A 26,542-nucleotide genomic window follows, 5' to 3' on the forward strand; every position below is an offset into this window, starting at 1 on the left:
TTTTTTACAGTGTATATTTATACCCAGGGCCATGAATAATTTCGGGCTTGACACTGTAATCAAATGCATAACGGCTAAATGACTCAAACATGAGTATAATTTCGACAAAAAACTTCAGAGATGAACCCGAGAGTAATTATTTTTTTATGTGTAGCATACTGTAGATCAGCTATGAAGCGTTCGTATCATTTGTTAAGAGTGTAGATGAAATAGATATAAAAATCATGCAACATGGAGACATGTAAACATATTTGTTTTTAGTTTTTAAAAAAGCATCAATTTTATTCTGTAAGAGCTTAAATAAACTTTATACCACAAACCAACATTACTCACACACAATAGATTGGCTATGAAGCTTTCCTTTCATTAGTTAAGAGTGTAGATGTAATTCGACTTGTAGACATATAAGCATATTTGTTTTGTTTTTTTAAATCATCGATAATATTTTTTCGTAACTTTATAACACGAAACAACATTATGCACACATATTAACATTTTAACTATTATATTAACATATATTTAACATATTATCTATTCACTATCAGTTGACTGAGAAATGTATGTTTTTAACCCAACTGGTTCATTTGTTATAAAAATTACCCATTAAAGGTTAACATAACAAAGCAATTCAATATTTTTACTTCAACCAACTCAACCTTTACCCTAATAAATAAAGTTTTTTTAGAGTGTATAATGTGTGTCCTTAGTTAAAAACAGTGTCATGTAATACTCCTTCAGAATATAAATAATATATGAATGAATTGTCAGTTCACACTTTAAGGTAGGGGTGTGCATATTTTAGTTTCAACCCCAATTAAACACACCCGAACCAGCTAATCAAGCTTGTTCTATGTATACTAGAAAATTCCAGGCTGGTTTATTGAAGGGAGTTGGAGCCATGCAGGACACTGACCTTCCATGACCAAGTTTGGAAACCCCTGCTTTAAGGACTCAATTTGCACTCTAAGAAATACTGAGTTATTTCAACCCAAATTGGGTAAAATATGGACTAACCCAAACATTGGGTTAAATTTGGTCCCATTCATTTAATTAAGAAAATTAACCCAGCAGTTAGTTTAGTCCCTATTACACCCAACACTGGGTTAAAATAACCTGGCATTATTAGAGTGTGTGTTGCCAGATCTTTCCACAAAACATCACAAAATAACAATCCAAAATCCATTTTATTTTGAAAATACAGCCAAAATGTTGTGATCCACCTACTTTAAGAATTCCAAAAACTTAAAAGCTTTATAAACCAAGCTTTAAAAAAGCAAGATCAGAGACTCTTATTATATGAGAACATGGCAACACTTCAAGAACATGCTTTGCGAAGTGGCCTTCAAAACACAACAAAGCACACTGTCGATGGTGGTTTAGTAATTATAGTGAACCTAATCAGTATGAAAGCATGTATATCAAACACACACAGTGTTTACAATGTGTATACATTTAAAATATGCAACTTTGGATCACAAATCCTTTTGATTTATTTTGCCAAGATAATTTTTGGCAATAACAACAGCCAAAAATACATTTTATTAGTCAAAATGATAGTTTTTATAAAAAAATGTAAAAAAAGGCCAAAAAAGCCAAAAATCAATCAAATATTAAGTAAAGATCATGTTTATTGAACTTTTTTTTTTGTAAATCTCCACTGTAAATATATCAAAACTTTATTTTTGATTAGTAAAGTGTATTCTTACACACTTCATGTCTAACAGCTTTTTACAGTAATTAACTGGATTTTGGGTTGTTTTTTTTTATCCTCAGATTCTAGATTTTTAAATATTTTTAAATCTCTGCTAAACATTATCTAATCCTAACAGACCATGAATTAGTAAAAGCTAATTTATTTAGTTTTCAGATTATGTCAAATCTTAACTTCGAAAAATGGACACTTATGACAAGTTTGTAATCCAGGGTAACATATGAAGTACTGTAATATGAGTTTGAATCAGTGTGGTTGAATTAGACCAGTTTGTTTGGTGTTCATTGACATCAATCACAATTTAGATCACAATATCACAATTACATTCTGTCCCTGTAGTGTCCAACTGCTTAAACGTATTACATTTATAAAGATTTATACATAATTACTTTACCATGCTCCTTTCATCAGATCACAAGTGTCGTCCTGCACATTTCAATGCAGACTTTTCTTGGTTTATTAGTTTTGTAAGAAACAATTAGATTAATCTCCATTATTCAACTGTCAGCTAAAACACACATAGTAATTAATTCAGCTCGTACTACAATCAGTCTATCTGTCAGGTAATAATTCAACATGCGTCTTCTCTTTTCTTCCCGAGAAGCATATCAAGAAATTAATTAGGTTTAGAGAAAGAAACAATGACAATCTAATAATTAAATAAGTCGGAATTTCGCAGCACGTAATTACCACAAGACCCGGACTAGACAAAAAACATGTGTCTGATTTTATTTTCTTTCTTTGAAGCGGCGGATTATTTTAATTTTGACATTCTGAGCCGTCGAGTCACTTGTATTTTCCTTATTGCCTCTTTTCAGCCCTGATTATGTAGATGTCTGAAAGAGCTCACGTTTGTGCTAGATAACAGGTTTCCAAGCAGTTGACCTTCAGGTTATACAATATTTAACATTTAAATGGTGGAAAAAATGTGTCGTAGGACCCGGTCACAAAACCAAGATAGTAGCTGCGTTCCAAATGGCGCACTATACACTATGCACTCATGCACTATGTACTTATGCACTTACACAGTCAACAGCATAGTATACAGTATGTATGTAGTGTCGTCCCAAATGGCACACTAATGTTTTTTTACTAAGCGGAAATTCAAACCGTTTCCCTGATGAGATTTGACGGTTGCCAAATCAGTGAAATAAACGACCGAATTATCAAATAATACCTGCCGTGAGTATTGCCGCATTCACCATCGGGAGGCGCTATAATCACTCTCGTAGGAGAATTTTGCTTTCACTATCTAAAATTAATAAAGTTATCCAACATGTGCGGCTGATAGCTCCGCCCCTTCCGCTACGCAAGCAAACCTGCGGTCGTTGAGTGCATGTCTATTACACACTTTATTTTACTGGCTAATAAGTGCATCATCCGGGTAATAGTGCGCTTATTATTTTTAGAGTTTTAAGTGTGAACACACTACTTAAACTATTTATACTACAAAATGGCGTAGAATAGTGCATAAGTATGCGATTTGGGACACAGCTTCTGTTTCACTTACAATATAACACCTTATCAAATAACCATTTTTGGAATATTTTTATTTTCATATTATATTTACAGAGGGTCAGTTACAATTATCAACATAACAACATATCATTATAGTATTAACATTTAAATTTTATAGCTTATGTAAATGTCCCAAACCCTTTCATTCAGTCATCAAGTTAAATGTTCATAATGTGCAGGTTAGTGTATACTTCAGCTGTCTTGTTTCTGTCAGCTTTGCATTTTTGACAGTATGGTGGCATCTTATGACAAACTAATTTGCAGGTTAGTGTATACTCATCAGCTGATTTTGTTTCTGTCAGCTTTGTGTTTTTAACAATGTGGCGCCATCTTGTGACTAAATAATGTGCGTGTTAGTTTATACTCCGTCAGCTGATTTTGTTTCTGTCAGCGTTGAGTTTTTGACAATTTGCCGCCATCTTGTGACTGAATAATGTGCAGGTTAGTGTATACTCCATCAGCTGTTTTTGTTTCTGTCAGCTTTGTGTTTTTAACAATGTGGCGCCATCTTGTGACTAAATAACGTGCGGGTTAGTTTATACTCCGTCAGCTGATTTTGTTTCTGTCAGCGTTGAGTTTTTGACAATTTGGCGCCATCTTGTGTCTGAATAATGTGCAGGTTAGTGTATACTCCATCAGCTGTTTTTGTTTCTGTCAGCTTTGCACTTATTTAAGAATTATTAAATTAATACTGCTTAGAACAGTGTCTTTTGTCTATTTTTTTTAGGGTTTGTGCAAGTAGCCATTTAATAAGTGGGATAAAGTACATCCAGGCGTTTGTTTTCACAGAAATGCCCTTTACTCTTCACATCGGACTGCCAATAAACCTGCTGTCTTTTATCTTGGGATAACAACCACCCGGATGTAATTTATCCCTTACTTATCAAGCCCCAATCCATTATTGCTGGTGAAAAACCTTTGGAAAAGTAGCATCCAATCCAAACTCTCTTTTCGTCGAGTTTCAGGACGCCTGCGCTGTTCATGCAGAAATGAGATATGAACTCATTAGCTTGTCAAAGTAACACCAGGCCATTTGGCTCAGACTTTTACACCAACTCTGAGCTCCAAGTACAAACTAACAAGGAAAAGACAGTCAAAAGCTGTGTCTGCAAATGTTTACACCCCCAATCTGTCACTAATGCATGCTGCGTAATATGTGTGCGTTGTTTTGGAGGCCAATGGAGTCCTCAGCATTGCCTTGCTTCATGTGTAATTGCATTCCTCTCCTAATAGAGAACAGATCCGGCTCTGATAGGAAGCACATATAGGTCGCTACTGTTTCTCTCTGTGTGTGTTTCTCATTTTACCAGGCTCGTTTCATGCAATATTTAGTCTAAGTGGTTGAGAATCTGATTTGCATGTGTTTATGTTGTTACTTTAATCTCAATCTCTCTCTCTCTTTCTGTTTTTGATTGCGTCAGACTGTGCCTCAGGCTCTGTCAGAACGATACTTGATAGTTTTGAATGTCTAGGCTTTTGTGCAGTGTCTTTCTCCTTGAGTTTACATTAAATCAGTATCAGCTTTATTCATTTAAACGTGGACTTTTAGACCTTACATGATCAAAGCATGTAATAAATTATAAAGTGTGATCAAATTAGGAGTTGTTCATGAGGAAAAACACACTCTATAAGTGTGTGTTATTTTCAGAATCTAATGTAGTTTTATTACTGAATTAGTTTTGATTTTTTAATTTTCTGTTCATGTCAACTTTTAGTATTTCTGTTGTGTTGTTTGTCATTGAGTTATCATTTTTAAAACTCCACACAGAAATGCTAACTGACCCAGTCAAGGCTCGAACCAGTGATCTTCTTGCTGTGAGGCAATCGTGCTACCCACTGTGCCACCATGACGCCTTAGATTTCTTTAATTTATTTTTAAACTAAACTTAATAATATTATATTAATAATAATAATTTTTTTTTTACTTGAATGTTTCTTTTTTAACTTAAAAAAGGTTTAAGTTATAAATTATATAAATATTTAAATTATATTTGTAATTTTCTGATTAAAAATGCAGAAATATTATATTGTTACATATTATTGTTACATATTATATTCAATTGCATGTAGATTTATATTAAAAATATAATGATTTTAGCAAATTAAATACATTTTAAAATGATACAAAATAAAAAAATGTAACAAATCAGAGAAATACTGAGGAGATGTTTTAATTTAATTTAATTTAATTTAATTTAATTTAATTTAATTTAATTTAATTTAATTTAATTTAATTTAATTTAATTTAATTTAATTTAATTTAATTTAATTTAATTTCACATTTTAAAACGATAAACAATGTGAAAATGTCATAAAAATCAAAGAAATACTCAGGAAAAATATATATATATATATATGGAAATATTTTTATTTTATTTTATTTTATTTTGTTAATTGTAAATCTTTTGTTGCACAAATATATATATATATATGGCAATGGCCAAAAATACAGTGCATGGCGCAAAATTATAGAGTTTTGGGTAAAGTTTATATTCAATGAAGATATTTTGTAGCTTTTCTAATGCAAATATATCAATATTAAATAAATTAATTATATGAAATAATTAAATATATGATTAGTAACATGTATTCCTACGAACTCAATTAGGTCAAGTTTATAGACAACTGTATCAGTATTTAGTTGTTGTTTTTTTTCAACCCTCATATTCTAGATTTCCAAATAGTTGTATACCTTGGATATATTCACTAATCCAAATGACCAAACATCAATCTAAAGCTTGATTATTCTATTTTCATACGATGTAAAAATCTCAATTTCCAAAAACATGCCTATTACGACTGGTTTTGTGGTCCAAGGTCACAATTTATATAGCTAAATGTCATTATATTCCAGTTCCTTATTCAATTTTCTCTTTTGTTTGTTTGTTTTTATATGAAAATAAAGCAGAAGTACTGATTTGATTACATATTGTCCTCCTCCACAACAGTCTGTATAAGAATAATCCTGTTCTTATTGGTCCTCATGTCAGAGGGTCATCTCGTGCCACATGGCTGGCCAGATCTGGAGTGACAGACAGAAGACAGTAGAGTGCAGTCTAGCCGTCGTACAAAAACCACCACAGCACAACGCCCTCTCACACACACACACACACACACACACACACACACACACACACACATACACACTCCACAAATCCCAATTATAGCAACATACTACAAAGAAGACCATCCAGCAAAGCCTGTCAACTTTTCAACCACACTTTCACCTCACACACACACACTCAGCTCATCACCTTTGGCTGTCAGTTTCCAGGACACGCTGCTCCTGAAGCTGCCAGAGAGGTGCAGATCAATAAGGCTGGATTCTACATCTCAAATCCCTCTGTACTGTCTGACCTGGAATCGGCCTGTTTCTCTGATTAGCCCCCAGAAACGCCCACTTCTTCCTCTCACACACACACACACACACACGCACACATACACACAGAATGCCTCATAAATATTGGAAGCATCTGCGGTTCCGGTTGAAAGCTTCCTTCTCTGTAGACTGTATATGTGTGTGTGCGTGTGCGTGTGTGTGTCATTGTTGAATAATTAATCTTTCGCTGTCAGTAATAAAAAAATATGCAGTGCTGCTATATAATGCACTTTCTCAAATATACACTCTATTTTCCCCACCTGGTGTCCTAAATCATTGCAAATATGACATATTGTCAATATTAATATAGAGTTGGATATTTCATGTGATAATTTTAATACATATTAGTCTTTTGGCAGTTAAAAGATATCTTATTTTTACTGATATTGTTGAATAATTCAATTTAAAGGTGCCGATAAAATTAAGGCAAGACAGTCTCGCGTTCTCTGCAAACCCACAGAGAGGCACTTTCTTGGGACTTAAAAAAAATTGTCTGTCCGGCATTTCTAAACCTTATAAAATGTCCGGGGTTTGGCTTTAGGTTTTGCCTTGTAAAGCTGTCGATAACTGTTTATGTTTTTGCATTACCTTTTTACTTAAGATTACTTTCTCTTGGCTTCACAGCTGATCACCTAGCAACTGTGACAGATTCCATTGACAAGTGGTATAAAACATGTGGCCGACTGGAATTTATTGAATGTGATACTAAATTGATATTAAACTTTAAACAAAGCGTCATTCCCAACCTAAATATGTTTACTTTGGTCTATTTACATGTACAGTTGAAGTCAGACTTTTTAGCCTTCCTGAATTATTACCCTCCTGTTTATTTTGACCCAAATTCTGTTTAAAGGAAAGTAGTTTTGCGCTACGTCACCGATTTTGATCCCGCCCTAAAATCATTTTAAACCCGGAAGATGAAATTAGCTGACAAAAGCTCAAAATTATCCAGTTTTCCCCACAATTACAGCTGAAAGGCGGTAATGTGGCCTAAGTGATGCTCAACAAATCTGTTTAAAATCTAAGAAAAAGTACTCGAGGGTTTCTTGAACCTTTAAAGGCTTAACAAAGTTAATTAGGCAAGTTAGGGTAATTAGGCAAGTCATTGTTTAACAGTGGTTTGTTCTTTAAACAATCAGAAATATAATATTGGATTAGGGGGCGGTCCCTCTTTATATTAAGTGTCCTAAACTACTATGTAATTACATCAAAAAAATAAATACAATGTACTTACTGTGTTTATAATGTATTTGAGAACACTTGTGGTGCCTTTGAGTTGGGTTAGAGGTTGGGTTATGGACAGGTTTGGTGGCATGGGTAGGTTTAAGGGTGGGTTAAGGTGTAAGGGATGGTCAACAGTGTATTTACAAATGTAATTACAAAAGTTAATTACAGATGTAATTACATACATTTATTCAATCAAGCTTAAGTACACAGTAAATACATGTATTTATACAATAAGTACATTGTAACAAACTATTAATTCATATGCAAGTACATATTAGTTAAGGCCACTTAATATAAAGTGGGACCAAGGGGGCTAATCATATTGACCTTAAAATGGTTAAAAAAAAATATATAAACTGCTTTTATTCTAGCCAAAATAAAACAAGTACAATTTTCTCCAGAAGAGAAAATATTATAGAAAATACTGTGTAGAATTGTTTAGGAAATATTTGAAAAAGAAACAAAAAATCCACAGGAGGGCTAATCTTTTTCTCATACACACTGAAAAATGTAACCCAAATATAAAACCACTTCTTAATAGGGTATCATATATATTCAAGTGGGCTAATAAATAATAAAAAAACAGTGCTTATGTATGTTTAAAAGTGAATTCTGTCCTTTTCTTATAAAACATCCGATCATTAGCCCCTTTCACGCATACAGACCTTTCCGGAAAATTACCGTCAATTTTCCCGGAAAGGTGTGTTTGTGTGAACAGGCCCTTTTTGAAAATACCGGTAAATTCGTTCTGGCTATTTTCCGGAAAGGGAAGTTGTAACATTACCAGTAATTTGCTGGAATGCTGCGCTGTGTAAATGCAGAAGGAAGATTGCCGGAAAGGTTGTGTGCACGTCTTGAACAAACTGACGTGAGACTCCTGCTTTAGCCAATTAGAACAGTCAGAAGCATTCACGTTCGCGCGGTTTATAAGAATAAAAGCCTTTGAGTATTTTACCAGACATATTTAGCTCCTAGATGTTTGTCAGATAACATTTATATGTTCATCTTAATGCCAACTGTGTAAATAATTATCGGTAAGATGCTTATGATCAGCCGTTGTTTGTTTACCTTCGAGCTTTGCGTGTGCCCGTGAAACAGCCCATGAGCACCAGCACACACATATCATGTACATCTCAACATGCGAAAGTGTTTTCATCTAAGTTGTTCACAATACTGATCCATCCACAGAGTTTGTGATGTAGTAAAATGTTTACAAATACAAGTGCAGCCGTATAGAGCTCATTTTTGGTTAATGATGTCAGAATTTACCGGTATTTTGGAATGGATGTGTGAACCGTCCTTTCCGCAAAAATTTCGTAACGTCCTTGTCTGTGTGCTTTTTTTAATTTACCGGTAAAATCGTTCTGGATATTTTCCATATATTTACCGGTATCACTGTGTGAAAGGGGCTATTGTCAGTGCGCAATGAATTATGGGATATTCTGGGTGATCTATTGTATTTTTCATTGCATTTAAATGAGCATTTAACTCAGGACATCATTTGTCTCAGCAAAGTGAAGCATTTGCCTTTGAATTGGGAAACGGTTGTGCTTAAAAAAGATGTATCTAATTGCTATACTCATCATCTGTTCACATCGTGTGTTTCAGGTACGATATGAAATTTGATAAAGATGACTTCACGCTGAGAATAAAGAAGGCAACAGCGAGTGATGAAGGAACCTTCACCTGTGTAGCGGAGAACCGAGTGGGCAAAATGGAGGCCTCCGCAACCCTCACGGTCAGAGGTCAGTTGAATGTCCGAGTCCACACCCCACACCAAAAGCGAAATCATGTCTGGTTGCCTTGAAAGTGTTTCATCATACAGTTTAAAAAAGTGACTCATGCAATCAACTTGGCTGAATGTTTTTGATTGCATAATTGATTACTAATTACTGCTTTTGATTACTTGATTATAATCAATTGTAGAATTACATTTTTTGCACCATATTTAAAGAGATTAAACTGAAAAAAAAAAAATAAATAAATAAATATATATATATATATATATATATATATATATATATATATATATATATATATATATATATATATATATATATATATATATATACATTTTATGATTATTATTATTATTATTATTATTATTATTATTATTAAATATAGATGTTTTGCACCATGTTTAAAGAGTTTAAAAAGAAAAAGAGAAATTATTATTATTATTGTTGTTGTTATTATTATTATTATTATTATTATTATTATATAAATATAGATGTTTTGCACCATGTTTAAAGAGTTTAAACAGAAAAAGAGAAATAATTATTATAATTATTATTATTATTATTATTAGTAGTAGTAGTAGTAGTAGTAGTAGTAGTAGTAGTAGTAGTATCATTATTATTATTATTAAATATTATATAGTTATTCCATGACTGATTACAAGTTACTGCTTCTGAATACTTGATTATAATCATCGATTGCAGAATAACATTTTTGCACCATGTTTATTGAGACTAAACTGAAATAAATGATTATTTTTGTTATAATAATAATAATAATAATACTTGTATTTTAGAGAACCCAACAATGAATATATTATTGGCAAGTTTATTATTATTTTTAGCAGTATTATTATTATTATATATTAAATATCATATAGCTATTGAATGTTTGATTACTAATTGCTGCTTTCGATTATTTATCATTATTGATTGAAAATTACATTTTTGCATCATATTTAAAGAGATTAAACTGAAAAAAAGAGTATTATTGTTATAATAATAACATATAATATAAAAGTATTGTCATTATATTTGTAATATGGCAAACAAAACAAAATAGCTTGTATTTCAGAGAACCCAGCAATGCATTTATTATTGACATATGTATTATTATTATTATAATTATTATTATAATAATAATAATTATTATTATTATTATTATTATTATTATTATTATTATTATTATATAGACGTTTTGCACCATGTTTAAAGTTTAAACAGAAAAAAATTAAATTATTATTATTATTATTTTATAATTATAAATATATAAATATAGGTGTTTTTATTATTTGTATTATTATTATTATTATTATTATTTGTTTTTAAGAGAACTTAGCAGTGCATTTATCCTGACCTACACTACAACAGAATATGATCCAAAGGTCATGTTTTTATGTTACTTTAACTTTCAATAAGTTATTCAGCTTTCATCTTATTTTTTAAGTTATTAACAGACATTTTAAGTCTTTTGAATTGATGTAGGTAAGTGACTAAATAAAATAAAGTTAATTTGATGAATGAAGTTAATTTGATTAAATTGGTTTAACTCTGCAACCATTTTTTACGGTGTGGGTCATTTGACTCTATCATGAGGTTTCCCCTTACTAGAAATCAATAGCGGTATAATGTATTTTGCTGTATAGTCTCAGTCTAAAAGAGTGGAATAACCTCCTGACGGGTCTCAAATGAACTCCTGAAGTGTAATTTAGGTGGTGGTGATCTTGCCCTGAGCACCAATCCTTTTTATTATTTACACCCCCTAGAATGGAGGCCACCATCCCCCCCTTCTGCACACACATAAACACACACCCTATCTTCCACTTTGGCTCTCCAGCCCAAACCAGCAAAACCATTTCACAGTTTACTGATGCAGACCGACCTCGAAAAGGCCAGCTTGGGTGGGCAAGGTTAATAAAAATGTTTTTTTTTTTTTGCTATAATCTCCGTCTCTACCTCTTCTCCGTCTTCCTTCTCTTCTCACCACATTAAATCAAACTGCTTAGATGCTCTGGGACGGGCTTTAAAACCTCTCACACGCACACAGGGGGTGGTTTGGTGGCCTCCAGGAGCTGCCAGTGGGGACAGCCGTCAATTTTTCAGCTCTTTTGAAAGCAGGATTTACAAGTGGACAGAGTTCAGCCGTGAAGGGATGCAGAGTGGAGAGGTTTATGGCTTTTTTTAAAGGGAGGGAAGGAAGGAGAGGACAGCACTATATGAGCATGATTGCACCCTCTTTATGTCAATATGGCATCAGCCTCCTCGACAGCTCCACTACTGCATTAAATATGAACTGCTTTTTTTGTTTGTCAGCTAGTTTCTCTTGGTCATTCCTTCAGTACTGCCTACAGTCTGTCTTGCTGAGAGCTGTGTGTATTGAGCTCATTAATGCAGGTGAAGCAGATCTCATAGCTTGAACTGTATCCCGGACGAGCCCCCGTTTTTTTAAATGAATTCCTATGAAAATAGATGTCTGTAAGTTAAGGAGGAAAAAGAAGACTGCTAATTTGACTTTTGGCTGTCCACATGTTCACATAACAACAATAAATAGCATGTGGTTTTCCACCAGGTGGTGCTAGCCTGGAAAATCATTTAAATTGTTTGATTTCTTTGGTTTTTTTAAAGATTCTGGTCCACCCTAACAATGAAATAAAATAAAATACATTGCAATTTTCAATTCTCCTTCCACATCTCTGCTTTGGAATCTGTTTCCACCAGCCGACACTGTTCTGAAAAGATGTATACAAAAACAAAACACATTGCCATTGTTCATTCTGAATTTGGTTTCTTTTGTTCTTAATTATTTTCACTTTCTTCTTTGTTCGTCCTTTCTGTTTTTGTCTGTCTTTTGTTCATTTTTTTTGTTGTTGTTGTCGTCTTCACTCTACCATTGTTGTGTCTTCAGCTCGCCCTGTCGGTAAGTACCCATCACAGTCACTCCTCCATACTGCATGTGTGCCTTCTGTGCTCCTTCCTCCCTTCCTGCTGCACACACAGATATACACAACATGGTGGCTCAACTCTTCAACTAACTCTTTAGAGATGCAATACTTTCTGCTTCCTCTTCTGTACTTACCTGTTACATACTAACCTGTAGCTGGACTAACTGTACGCTAGTATAGCAATCTCCCACACTAGTACAGCCCAAAAAACGAAGTGAGTGTGATGAGTGTGCGTCCTCTTTTAAAACTTTGTGGATTCTACTTAATATGATTAAATTCTTCATAACACGCATAGCCATCTGGGTGTACATTTGGCTGCGTTGAAATACTTCAAAACAACATGTTCCAGACTCCGAGAGGATGTTCGATTAGTCATGTCAGTTTCTGTTTATTTTTCTGTCAGTGTGTGCATTTCGGAGAAAGCGTGCATGCTTTTTTCCCCTGTTGTGCTCATGTGTGTTTACTTACAGCTCTCAGAAGTGTGTTTAGTCGTGAACTCTCTCTAGTACGGAGCAGATGTGCTCCGTCATGAATTAAATATGGGAGCCGATCAGCGATTCTGCTCTTACAGGGCCGCATTCTCCCAGCAGACCCTTCCCAAAGAAAAGAGCCCAGCGTGTGTTTTATTCACAAAACACACATGCATTAAAGAATGTACCAGAGATGCAATCAAATGCAGACACAGTTTATTTATGACTATCTTTGTTCTGCTTTCTTCAGAAAAAAATAGACTTGGGAAGTGTGTGTATGTGTGTTTTCCTCCCCTCCTGGCCAAAAAGGGCTTTAATACTCAACTGCACAATGAAGTTGAGCGTCCAAGTCATTAAACAATCACTTTGAGTGAGTGGCATTGCTAAATGCCCGTCTTTCATGCTTGCACACTCAGTGCAGAAAAAAAAACGTTGGAGTAGAATGAAACCGGGCCAATCTGTGATTTAAAGCCTGTTTGTTATGCCCAAACTCGCAGAAGTGTCCATGCCACCATGCGCCCAGATTGGGAAGCCAGTAAATCTGCCACCATCTGTAACTTGCCTGAATGTGTCAGCCTCAGTCAAGTACAGCCTCACAAAAGAGGGCTCAGTCGCATAAATCACAAACACTTGCAGACTTCTCTTGTCCACAGTTGCCAGCTGCACAGACAGTAGAGGGGCTCATTTAGGGATCAAAATGGAGGGAAGAGTGTTTTTTCGCCCGTTGGATTTTGTCTTTTTGTAAATGGGTATACCGTGAGTAATGGTTCCCCTGCTAAATTATATCAACTGTTTGGAGTCTTGCCTTTAGATTTATTGTCGTGGCTACAAGTATAAAACTAACACAGTGTCAAAATGCTGAAATTATATTAGAGTTGTTGTTTTTGGTCCGTCTTTGTAACTTCTTGTGAGCCTTACAACCGAAAAAGCATCAATTTGTATTAACAATAGTACATTCTGTCTTTTTTATAAGTAAAAAAAAATGATGGCAGGGTCACAGTACAGATTTTCTGACAGCAAATCATTCTTTTATATGGGTCAACTATAAGCATTGAATCCTGAATGTAAATACTCATGCTCCATCTCTGAAACTCTCTATGTTCTTCAGTCTAAAATAGCATTTGTCTTCTCGCAAGCTCCAGCTGCCAATCCCTGCCTTTGAAGACAAACCTTTTTTAGACAATCGGTGCCCTAACTTTCTCATTAAGGAGAAAGTAGCAGTGACTCTATGTCAAGGGCAAAGTTTGGATCCCTATTCCTGAATTCCGATGTCATTGTAGGGTCATGTAACACAGGGAAAGCAGGGAAGAAGGTACTTTTAATTGGTTTATTTGAATGTGCTCGGCAGGAATGTTGGCTCAGTTTCTGTGCCGGGTGAGTTGAGAGGTTAAAAATATTTTGCTAAGTGTGATGAATAAGAAAAAAAAATCATTCTGTGAGAATTTGACCTAAGCTGCCACTGAGAATTGAAAATGATGTCTATTAAAGTGACAACAGCCATTTCAATGTGGCCCAAGCTTGTCCAGCTTGAGACATCTGCTTATGTTTGATGCAGGAATATAAATGGATGTGTCCGAAATCGCCCCTATATATGGAGCCAGAGCAGTCTCAAAAATAATACATTTACAAGATTAAAATGTATACATGCCCAGCACAATACACATTTACGAAATCCAATTCAGAATTTCAAAACACAGTTTATAAATGCACAAATCCAGTTGGAAATTTCAAAACACAGTTCATAAAAATATTTAAAACATAATTAATATACAAATACAGTTCGTAAATTTAAGACACAATTTATAAATACACAAATCCGAATCGTAAATGTAAAACACAAGTCATAAATACACAAATCCAATTGAAATTTTTAAAACACAGTCCATAAATACACAAATCCAATTCTTCAATACACAAATCCAATTCAAAATTTCAAAACACAGTTCATAAAAATATTTAAAACACAATCAATACACAAATTCAGTTCGTAAATTAAGATACAATTCATAAATACACAAATCCAATTCAAAACTTCAAAACACAGTCCATAAATACACAAATCCAATTCATAAATTTTAAAACACAGTCCATAAATACACAAACTCATTTTATAAATACACAAATTCAATTAATATATTTCAAAACACAGTCCATAAATACACAAATCCAGTTCATTAATATACAAATCAAAGTCATACATTTCAAAACACAAGTCATAAATACACAAATCCAGTTAATTTAGACAAATATTAATTCTTTTTTACTTATGAATTAACTAATTGTGTTTTGTATTTATGAAGTGTGTTTTAAATTTACAAACTGAATTTTGTAAATGTTAATTGTGCTGGGCATGTATCAATTTTATTTTGCAAACATATTATTTTTGAGACTGATCTGGCTCCATACCTATATCCTTAATACTCTATTTGAGGGAGCAGCCATTTCTAGTGCCCAAAACTATAGTGGATGTTCTACATGTAGGTGCATTTAATCAACTTAATTCGTCTCAAAATGCACCGCAGTAAAGGGTCTACAACTAATATACACTCAATAGCTAATATATATGCGATTTGAAAATTTGCGCGAAAAATGAATTTCAGCACCTAGAAGTACAAGATCTATATCCACTGTGGTATCTTATCAGTGTAATTGAAATATATATACATATAATTAAATGAGCGTTTATATACATGACAGAAATCAAAATACTTAATTTCATTACGAATAGACAGTATGCTGTGTTAAATAACTATCACAGAGTCTGTCCAAGACCCTGAAAATCTAATCCATCTTGGGGATTTATCAACAAATAAAAAACAAACCAAATGACATCCCTTCTGGGGAACTCATGTTCAGTTCACTCACTCGTATTCATCCACTCATTTAAGTGGACTATATTAGTACAGTAATGTAGGAATAATGCAGCATCTATGGGGCAGGATAGTAAATCTGACGTTGTTCTCTCTTCTGGCTGCCGTCTTCAGTCTCACACAATTTCTGTTTCTTTTTCTGGAAGTCTTGATATCACCATCATGGCAGTTTTCTTTTATTATTTTAGCAAATAGGATTGTAAAAAAGTTTTCCCAACTATGACGACTTCCGCTACCGAGAAACCCAGAAAATGTGAAAAGGATCCATGGGGAACATATTCGAATCCAGCATTAGTATCTTTAAACCCACTTACTCAAAAAGTGCCCATGCAGGTTCCACGTGTGACAACCACACATACTGTAGCGTGTCCTCTCCGTGTGTCCTGACCGGAATGACCCACCCCTCCCTCTGGTGTTGTGACTGCAGCACGGCCATGCCTGAAAGCTGCCCGTCATTCATTCGGTACCGCCATCTGCGGCCCCACCTGGATGAATGGCTTCCCGTGGTTACTGTTGCTGTCCTTGCTGTTTGTGGTCAAAGCAAACAGATAAACCCAAAGGCCGAATGCTGTCAAAAACGGGCTAATGCATGGAAGCTCTGTCTCAGTAACCTCGGCAGACCATGCTTGTGGATGCCTGATGTTCCCACTGATCAGCGTGTGTATGTTGGTGTGCATTTGTGTGTGTGCGAGGGCATGGTGTAATGTCCATGTGTTTGGTTCTTGGCTCAGCTGCACCGCAGTTCGTGATCAGGCCGCGGGATCAGATTGTGGCACAGGGACGCACCGCCAGCTTCCCCTGCGAGACTAAAGGGAACCCGCAGCCGGCAGTCTTCTGGCAGAAAGAAGGAAGTCAGGTAAGGACACATCTTTCTCTTTCATTATTCCCCTAACCTACAGTACTGCTCTCTTGGTTATGTTGAAGCTTTTGAGATAGTGGTTAATGTACTCTACATGCTTCAGGGATGTTTGCAATTGCAGGCAATACAGTTGGTAAATAAATTCTGGAACCCAGCAATGTTCAGTTTTGGGCATGCACAATATATCGGCTACCATACTAGTGATTGTTACGTGTTTATGATGTTCAATAATTAAAGGGATGATACGTAACAATCAGTGAGTCTATTGATGCTGGGTGAATGAGGAGGAGACACATACGCTTGATAAGTGAAAGAAAATATGATAAGTGAAAAAAGTAAGTATTTATTAATGGATAATGTCAAACAATGAATATAAGATGGAAGATAAATGTAATTTTAAATAATTGAATTAAATAAAGAAAAATAGAAGTGTTGCCAAAACAAAGAAATAAATATAACAAAACGAACTAACTAAACCCCAACCCACTAAACTGACTGATCAAAGAAAAATGCAGAAACAAAACCGTAACCTTCAGCACGTAGCTTAACTAAACTTCATAACTACCAAACATAATTACACATGTGGCAACGCCTCCAAAAACTATCTAATACAAAATTATACTAAGCTGCTCGAAATGCTAGAATTCTCGTAAAGTACACACTGTTAGCCATTAGCAAAACAAGATCTCAGGTAATCCAATTCTCATAAAGATCGTTCAAAATCTCACTATACATTAACAAGAGCAGCACCAGTTTAACTGAAATATCAATATCAACAGAGAGAAAACTAGAACACAGCACTCGCAAACGAATCAAGCGGAACAAACAAACAAACAGTCCGACACAAGTGAGGAGGTTGGCAGGCCAAGCACTCCTCCAGAACAGCGCAAGCGCACTGGTTTTATACTGTGCGGACCCGATCCTTATTGGCGCGCTGATTTAGTGACGAAGGTGAATGACAGCTCACCCGACCAATGGTAGCACACCTGAAACAGGATAGGACTACAACAAGAGAGAGAGAAAGAGAGAAGAGAGAAGAGCGCAAAGCAGAAAACAACAAAAAATACTACAAAACATACGTGAAACGTAGCAACGATGATAAAAGTTATTATTGATTAAGGGTGTCACTATTTCGATTTTTAATCGAAATCGATTGTAATTTATGCTCAACTTCGATTATCCAATCAAACAATAGAATCGTCGATGCTGCCACGCCCCCATGTCACATTAGCTTGGCTTGCCAAGTGGGAAAAAAACATGCTTGTTGAAGTGCTTGTTAAACTGCAGACGCAGGAGACCCATCGACAGAGCTTAAATCCTCTCCTCTTTCAATGAAGTCGCCGGTGTGGAAGTATTTTGGATTTTCAGTTAGTTATGTTGACAACGTTCATGTTGTTGACAAAAAAAAAACACAGTTTGCAAGCTCTGCTATGTACGTATTACGGTTTAGATGATAGACGATGGGCGCATCGCGATCCTCCGCCCCGCACCCGTTGCAAATCCGCTCGCGAAAAATACACACTCAGGCCCTGTTTACACTAATATGTCTTTGTTTTTAAATGGCATTTTAGAACGACAACGATCCACATCCACACTGGCGTGTAGCATTTCTGAGCAGCCCTCCTTCCTCACTACCTCTGAAAACGCACATAACGTGACCACACACACTCATTCACACACAGACACAGACGCACACACATTGCCATGCGCTCGAGACAGTGGGTCAAGGCAGTCAGCGGGTCAGTAGACTGCTTCCATCTTTTACTTTCACACAAGTACTTAGTCATTTTAGCGAACACCTCAGATACTGTTGGCTGGTTCCTGTTGGTTGTGCACCTTTTTTACCGACGCCATTATAACGACACAGATCACTGCCTATTCACGAGTCCCACAGAAAAAAGTGATTGACAGGTGGTAATTATGTGTGTAACTTACCTTTCATTTACTGTATGATTTGTTTATGGGTAAAACGAAGACCATGCAAGTCATGTAGCTTAAATGGTAGGCTACAAATAATTAATTTGTTATTAATTCATTAATTATTCATAATCGAAAATCGAATCGAATCGAGACTTTAGAATCGAAAATGTATTCGAATCAAGGATTTGGAGGATCCTGACACCCTTATTATTGATGTTATCATTATTACCCTGATATATTAAAGCTGATTTATTATGGATTATTTCTGCCAGTTGATCGATATTAGATGCTTGCTACTCAACAGAATGTTAGCTAGTCTTCATTGTGCGTCCCTTAAACATTAGGTTTGAATAAAAAAATGGTAAGATGCAATATAGAGAACTTCTAACAGAAAGCCAATGGACGTCATGGCTAATATGATTGGATTTGAAAGCATATACGATCCAAGTTGGACATTGAGCTTTCTCCAATGGTACGTCCATGGACCCTTACATGCATGTCTTGATTTTGCCAAGTCTATGTTGATCCTGGAGCATCATTTTTTGTTCGAAAATGTAATCCATACCCATTCCCTACCCCTAAATCTAATTATTCGCAAAACCAGAGGGCAATAATAGATTGAAAACAGTCATGTAGAATGTATAAACCTAACCGTAAGCCTAAACTTAAAATAAACTGTAAACCTATCCCTTAATTCTGATTGGCTGATTGGAAGGTTGTTCCAGGATTAACATAGATGTTAATCCAGAAATATGTCCTACTTGGTGAAATCAGGTTGGCACCCTTTACAGCTATCAAAATCCACACTACATTCTATTTGCAGAGTGCTGAGTGACAGTTTCAAAAGGGAGTAGGACAGGGGTTTCCAAACTCGGTGATGGAGGGCTGTTGTTCTGCATAGTTTAGCTCCAACTTCCTTCAACACACCTGTTTCTAGTATACCTAGGTTAGATAGAACTTGATTAGCTGGTTTAGGTCTGTTTAATAGGGTTGAAACTAAAATATGCAGGACACTGGCCCTCCAGGACCAATCCCTGGAATAGGGATGAGCCCTTCCGGGAGGAACACATTGTGGGATGCCAAACAATTTCCCTTTGCAAAGGTTCATGGATGCCCAAAAGATCATCAGTTGTAGCCTTCAAAATCCTTCATTCCCGAGGGCCCTTTGAAGTAGCCTATTTTGAGCTCTTCAGTTTGTAATGGCACTTCAATATGGTAGCCTTGATTGTTTTCACTGCGGATGATAGATCCTGTTTGGAATGCACCGTCAGTCTCTAGTGAGTCTGTTAAACTTGTTTAGCTGGCCCAAGGGTGTTTTGAAATGTTTAGGTAGGATTGGAGCTGAACACTCGATTGTGGCCACTTGGGACCAACTTTGCAAACAACCTTAACTGGTTTATTAATCAATGAATACAAGTCATAATTACAGATAGGTCACCTAGCAAAATTGATTTTGCTAAGACACATTTTTATTCTTTATGTGAACAAAATAATCTGTAAACAAAAAGTTAATTCACCAAAAAAAGTTTGTTTTGGTAATCTTCTATCAAAGTCCCCGTATGTTGACTTCAGTTTGACAGCTTTAGCAACAGTACACTCTTATTAGGTACACCTGATCAACTGCTCGTTAATGCAAATTTCTAATCAGTCAATCACATGGCAGCAACTCAATGCATTTAGACATGTAAGCATGGTCAAGACGATCTGCTGCAGTTTGAACCAAGCATCAGAACGGGGAAGAAAAGTGATTTAAGTGACTTTGAACACGGCATGGTTATTGGTGCCAGACGAGCTGCTCTGAGTATTTCAGAAATTGCTGATCCAAAGGGATTTTCACGCACAACCATCTCTAAGGTTTATAGAGAATAGTCAGAAAAAGAGAAAATATCCAGTTAGTGGCAGTTCTGTGGGTGCAAATGCCTTGTAGATGCAAGAGGTCAGAGGACAATGGTTAGATTGGTTTGAGCTGATAGAAAGGCAACAGTAACTCAAATAACCACACGATACAACCGCTCTGAAACAAGTCAAACCTTGACGGCAGTTGGACTACAGCAGCAGAAGACTACACTATGTGTCACTCCTGTAAACTAAGAACAGGAAACTGAGGCTACAATTCACACAGACTCACCAAAATTGGACAATAGAATAGAAGAGTCTCAATTTCTGCTGCGACACTTGGATGGTAGGTTCAGAATTTGGTATCAACAACATGAAGATCCATCCTTCCTTGTATCGACAGTTCATGCTGGTTGTGGTGTAATGGTGTGGGGGAAACTTTCTTGACACACATTGGGTACATTAGTCACCCTTGGGATGTGGTTGAACGGGAGATTCACTTTATGGATGTGCAGCCGACAAATCTGCAGCCACTGCGTGATGCTGTCATGTCGGTATGGACCAAAATCTCTGAGGAATATTTCCAGTGCATAGTTGAATCTATGCCATACAGAATTAAGGCAGTTCTGAAAGCAAAGGAGGGTTCAACCCAGTAATAGTAAGGTGTACCTAATAAAGTGGCCGATGAGTGCATTCTTAACCATGTCCCTTTTACCATTAGTTACCATTACAAGGGAATGATGTGCAAAAAGAAAGCCCCGCCCCCTATTTAATATTCCATTTCAGTTGGATATACATAAAAATACTGATATAAAAGTCTTAGTTTTAGTTTCATCAACTTTCAATTCATGCGAACATGTCAGCATTGTAGCAGCAGGTTTTAGAAACAAATTGAGAAATCCAGGTGGATTTAAGCCTTAATTTCGATATTAAATGCATTCTATTGCACTTTCTGTCCTAGCGTTCCTAAGTAAGATATGAAGGTATTTGTTAAAAAGGCAAAATTAAAGCCGTTATTGAGTCATTAGTGCTGAGAGAAGCCTCTCAGTCACACTTGAGGATAATGGACCCAACATCTATCATGTGTGAGAGGCTAATTAAAAAAAAAAAGAGCGAAAGAAAGAAAGAGAGAAAAAAAAACATCATTTGGAGCATAATTTGGAGCATTAAAGTCATTAGGTGTAATTGAATCCGGCTAATGCCTTTCAGTTTCTGTCGGTCAGCTATGAGGATTCTGAAATCAAAAGAGAGAGAGGGAGAAAATGAAAGGAAGAGTGGTGAGATCTCAAGGATATAAAACCTGAGGTAAATGTGAGGGCTCTGTCAATGATGGCCATTAACCAACCCAGCTTGTTATCTGCTGTAATTAGCAAACGGGCTAAACTGGGCACTGGTGGTGAATTTGCTTTGAATCGCCTGGCCTCCTCCTTTCCAGCAGATTTAATTTTCAAACACAACAGCCATGTCAGACAGAGTGAGTAAACAACGCAGCCCAAAGCAATTACCGGAGTCATTTGGACACAATGGATACTCTCAGTGAGGGGTTACACACAGTCCAACTTAGCAAACCAGTTAGGCAATTTTGAATATTAAAAGTCAATCCACTGTAATTCCTTTTGCAGTTTTATTACTTGATAATACCGATGATTGTTTGCCACCTCTGATGCGTAAAATGTCCACCCTGCAGTTGTCTATTCGAATAGCGGCAGGATTCAGGTTCAAGGTTTTGCCTAGAAATGCTCCTCACTTTTCTTTTCTTTTTTCTCTCTCTTCTTTGTTTGTGTAGAATCTCCTGTTTCCAAATCAACCCCAGCAGCCCAACAGTCGTTTCTCGGTGTCGCCCAGTGGAGATCTAACCATCACTACGGTCCAGCGGGCAGATGCGGGCTATTATATCTGCCAGGCCCTGACGGTGGCGGGCAGCATCCTGGCCAAAGCACAGCTTGAGGTCACAGACGGTAAGCACTGGGGTGGATCTGACCAAAGCAGGGCTTTCTTACCTTGCTTGTGTTTCATTGTGCTGCTTTGTTGGATTTATTTTTTTTTTTTTTGACAATTTTTTGACAAACTTTTTACGAAGAAATACATTTCCTGAAAGTTAATTAAAGTAATTTAGTTTAGGTTATTAAAATTAAGTCAACTAAGTTTTTTTTTTTTACAAAATAATTTATAAAATTAAATAAAAAATATAAAAATATATATAAATATTAATATATATACTGTACATTTTTATTATAAAAATTTTAGTAATTTACGAAAATACAAATATAGAAATAAAATAATTCATTTTTTTTTTTTATTTTATGGTTTATTTTATTTAATTTATTTTATTTAATAATATTTTATTTAATTTAATAATACAATAATTGTTTAATTTAATAATACAATAATAAATATATATATATATATATATATATATATATATATATATATATATATATATATATATATATATATATATATATATATTCATTATTTTATTATTTTATATATATATAATACATGACCTTTAAAAAATAAACAAACAATTGTTACTATTTTACATTAGTAATTAATTAATTAATTAGACTATTAAGTAATTACATATATTTAGTATATGGATTAAAATGTCTGTTTATGACGAATTATGATGCCAGGTCTGTGGTAAAGCAAAAAGAAAAAACTGTTAACAAAAGATAAGTAAACCTGTTGCCTTAAAGGGCCATGAAACCCTCCTCTTTCAGTTCAAGTCTATTTTTCAAAAAATGCTTCATGATGGGCGTGGAGTGCTGTGAGCAGAGGGAGGAGTGGGCGTGGCCAGCAGAGCAGGGGAAAAAGAGGGGAGCGAACAACTGCAGTCAGTTGTCTCACAAAATGAGACACAAACCGGAGGAGATGCATGATTTTATAGTTTACAAAGTAAAACTGGAAAGAAATAAACAGTGAGTAATTTAATGCCCTGCTACATATGTTAGTCATAATTTCATATACACATAAGCACAATTTGTTATTTCGTTAAAAAGATAATCATGTTTATATAAACACTATAAATGAGGAGGACTTATCTCCTCTAGAATCCCCATGTCTGAATGCAGGCACAGTGGATAGCAGTGCAGCAGGTCTCCTGCCATGTCTATTTCTACCATTAACCCTGCCAGTAATGCAGAGGATTTTAGACATAGGCAAACACAGCAGCACTGATATAGGCGACATGTCTGAATGGTAACGAACTCAACTGATAAAAGAAAAAGTCAGCCATTTTTCAATTCACTTACAGCTCTCTCGACAAAAGTGCTTGCTGCAAACCAACAGCTTTGCTGTATCAGCCCTGACGCCATCACGGGAAAAAGCATGCAACAAACCCTGTGGATGATGGAAACAAGCACAAATGACCCCTCATGAATGGCTAAATACTGCGTGCCGTGCGAAGGGGGTAAAGAACAAATGAATGAACAAATTCTATTGCACAAATAGAATAATGGGATTTTAGTAAGAATAACTATTGTTATTGACAGTATAAATGAACAAAGATAAACACAATCCTACTAAATAAATAAAAAAACGTAAAAACAAGGGGACATTGTGTACTGTCTGCTAAAAGTAGGTCTTTTGGTTTATGTGTGAGTGTAATAAGACTATGTGATATGATGTGTGTGTGTGTCGGCGTGACATGATGGAGTGTTGTTCATCTGACGGGACAGTTTTGGACAGCGTGAAGGCCTTGGTGTCGTCTGGCAGCAGACATTTTTCATCAAATCTCTCCTTGAACCCGTCCGGCTCCCATCGCCACCTCAAACAGCCACTAAATCACACTCTTCCTTCAGCGCAGGTGTGGCCGTGACCCTCCTCCTCTACTGTTCCTGTCATCTCTCTTCACTGTCATCTTCCACCACACCTCACACACACACACACACACACATTGGTTTTCTATCTTAGTGAGGACATTGCATAGACCCTATTGTTTTTATACAAGGTTAATGACGGTCATGATATTTCACATTCATTCTCTCATTCCTTCATTTTTTTTTTCTGGAGCTAACAGAAATGGTGTAAACATACATATTAAAAAGTGGTAATATATAATTAAGATCCTTTTTCCATGTCAGTAATGCAGTAAAGTTTCAACGGCTTATTTTTCCACTTGCTCTTAGAGAAATGTTTAGCAAAACAAAGCTAATGGTTTATTCCTTCTCACATGTTCTATGTTGGCAGATGCACTGAAGCCCCACTTGAAAACTCCCAACAAAGAAAAGCATCAGATTTTCATGATATGTCCCCTTTAAGACAAGACCGCCTCATTTTCCATGCTTTACAATCAAACATAACAGCTGTCTTATCTCTTAAAGGAATTACATTCTGAAGACGTAGTTGAAAAGTTCACGCAAACTGACTTTCTGTTACTTTTCCCCTTTCAAGTGAAGCTCTCTTACACAACGCAACACAAATATTTTATTGCCAAAGCTTTTTTTTTTCATTTCAAGCATGTGAAGTTTTCAAGGACGCTTGTTTTCACTCCCCTCTCCGAGCTGAGATGAAGTTTTCCTCCTGTCAAGAGAAGTTCAGAGAGACGTGCTCCTGTAATATTCAGAATTCAGGGTCGTCAGGCTCGCTATTCATTTCACACAGCGAGGCAGAATCAATGCGGAGCGGCGCGAGCTCAAGGCCACATTCCAATTCAGCTCTTAATGTGGATCCGGAGGCAACACAAGTGCTTTTCAGATGACATTTATCTTTCTGCCAGTACTTTTTTTTTTGTATGGGGACATGGAGGCCTTCATTTGTCGGGTGCGGAACGTGTAGGCTGACATATGAATGAGGGGAAATGAAAAGAGAGTGGCAGCGAGTGGAATAATAGAGCTTTAACCAGTTGAAAAAAAAATAAAGAAATAAATGAAAAATCTTTTAATTCTGTTTATTCAAGCAAGGTTAATGCTAAATATTTGCACAAATTTGTTAGCGTCATAAAATCTTAGGTGGAAGAAGGGTTATTTGGTTATTTGATACAGATGTTGCCGCCTTTGTTGAATATACATTAATTAAAAAAAAACAATATATGTATTTTTTTATGTATTATTATTATTATTATTATTATTATTATTATTATTGATGAAATAAGCAATATATGTGTTGTTTGTTTATTTATTATGATTAAAAATAAAAAATATATGTGTTGTATTTTTATTTATTTAGTTATTATTATTATTATTATTATTATTATTATTATTATTATTATTATTATTATTATTATTATTATTATTATTATTATTGATACAAATTAACAATATGTGTGTTGTTTTTTATTTATTTATATATATATATATATATATATATATATATATATATATATATATATATATATATATATATATATAATAAACTAAATAATAAATAATAAATAATAAACTAAATAAATTAACAAATAAATTTCAGCTAGGTGTCAATTTTTAAAAAAGAAGTAAAAAAAGAAGTAAAATCATACACAAGTAACTTGGAAATGTTTCTTTTTTAATTTACTAGAATTATACAATTATTTAGCTGTATAGACAGAAAATATTATTTATTGTGTGTTTATATAATGTAGCGCATTTATTATGTTTGGCCATAAGCTCTTCACTATCATGAGGGGATCTCTGCCACACCACCATCAGTGTGCAGCATTCATTTGGATGGTGCGACAGCAGCCACAAAACAATGGCGCCAGTGTGCTCATCAAACACCAGCTATAGACTGATTTCACGCAGCCACCATTTTAAAAGCGAATTTGAGGCTGCGGTGGGAACAAACCCGGAAGTATTGCCACACAAGAGCATTGTGTACTTGGCTGTTTATCTTATCAGCGAAGCGAAAGTGACACAAATTTATTATTTCACCACCTTCCGAGTGACCCGAAGGTCCGTTCTGAATGGATAGTGAATATCAGAGCTCATTTTCAGCTAAGTTAAGAGAAATGGCACTAGTTAGTTAACGCTTCTTTCCCAAGCACACGTTTTACATGCCATTTATCAAACTCAAGCTAATGAACTGATTCTTTCACTATCTTAGACTTGTCATGATACTAAATTCATTCATTCATTCATTTTCTTTTCAGCTTAATC

General features: G+C 35.3%; 1 protein-coding gene and 1 long non-coding RNA gene across 11 annotated transcripts in view; one reads left to right on the forward strand and one right to left on the reverse strand.

The window, feature by feature from the left end:
• The window catches only part of robo2 (roundabout, axon guidance receptor, homolog 2 (Drosophila)), an 848,620-nt gene that overhangs the window by 724,282 nt on the left and 97,796 nt on the right, over positions 1 to 26,542 (forward strand). For 9 of the 10 annotated variants that reach the window (XM_087283262.1, XM_087283263.1, XM_087283265.1 and 6 more), the window contains 3 exons: positions 9,444 to 9,580; positions 16,585 to 16,709; positions 22,255 to 22,426. In XM_087283262.1, the coding sequence (XP_087139388.1) occupies positions 9,444 to 9,580; positions 16,585 to 16,709; positions 22,255 to 22,426 (434 nt within the window). 10 annotated transcript variants of the gene reach the window in all.
• LOC147833746 (uncharacterized) lies at positions 17,036 to 21,567 on the reverse strand. Its single transcript, XR_015509782.1, has 2 exons — positions 21,265 to 21,567; positions 17,036 to 20,646 (listed from the first exon to the last, which is right to left on the reverse strand). It is a non-coding gene; the product is annotated as an uncharacterized LOC147833746 (long non-coding RNA).

This window comes from Danio rerio, chromosome 15, assembly GCF_052040795.2.
Source record: "Danio rerio strain M-AB ecotype USA chromosome 15, GRCz13ab, whole genome shotgun sequence".
NCBI lineage: Eukaryota > Metazoa > Chordata > Actinopteri > Cypriniformes > Danionidae > Danio > Danio rerio.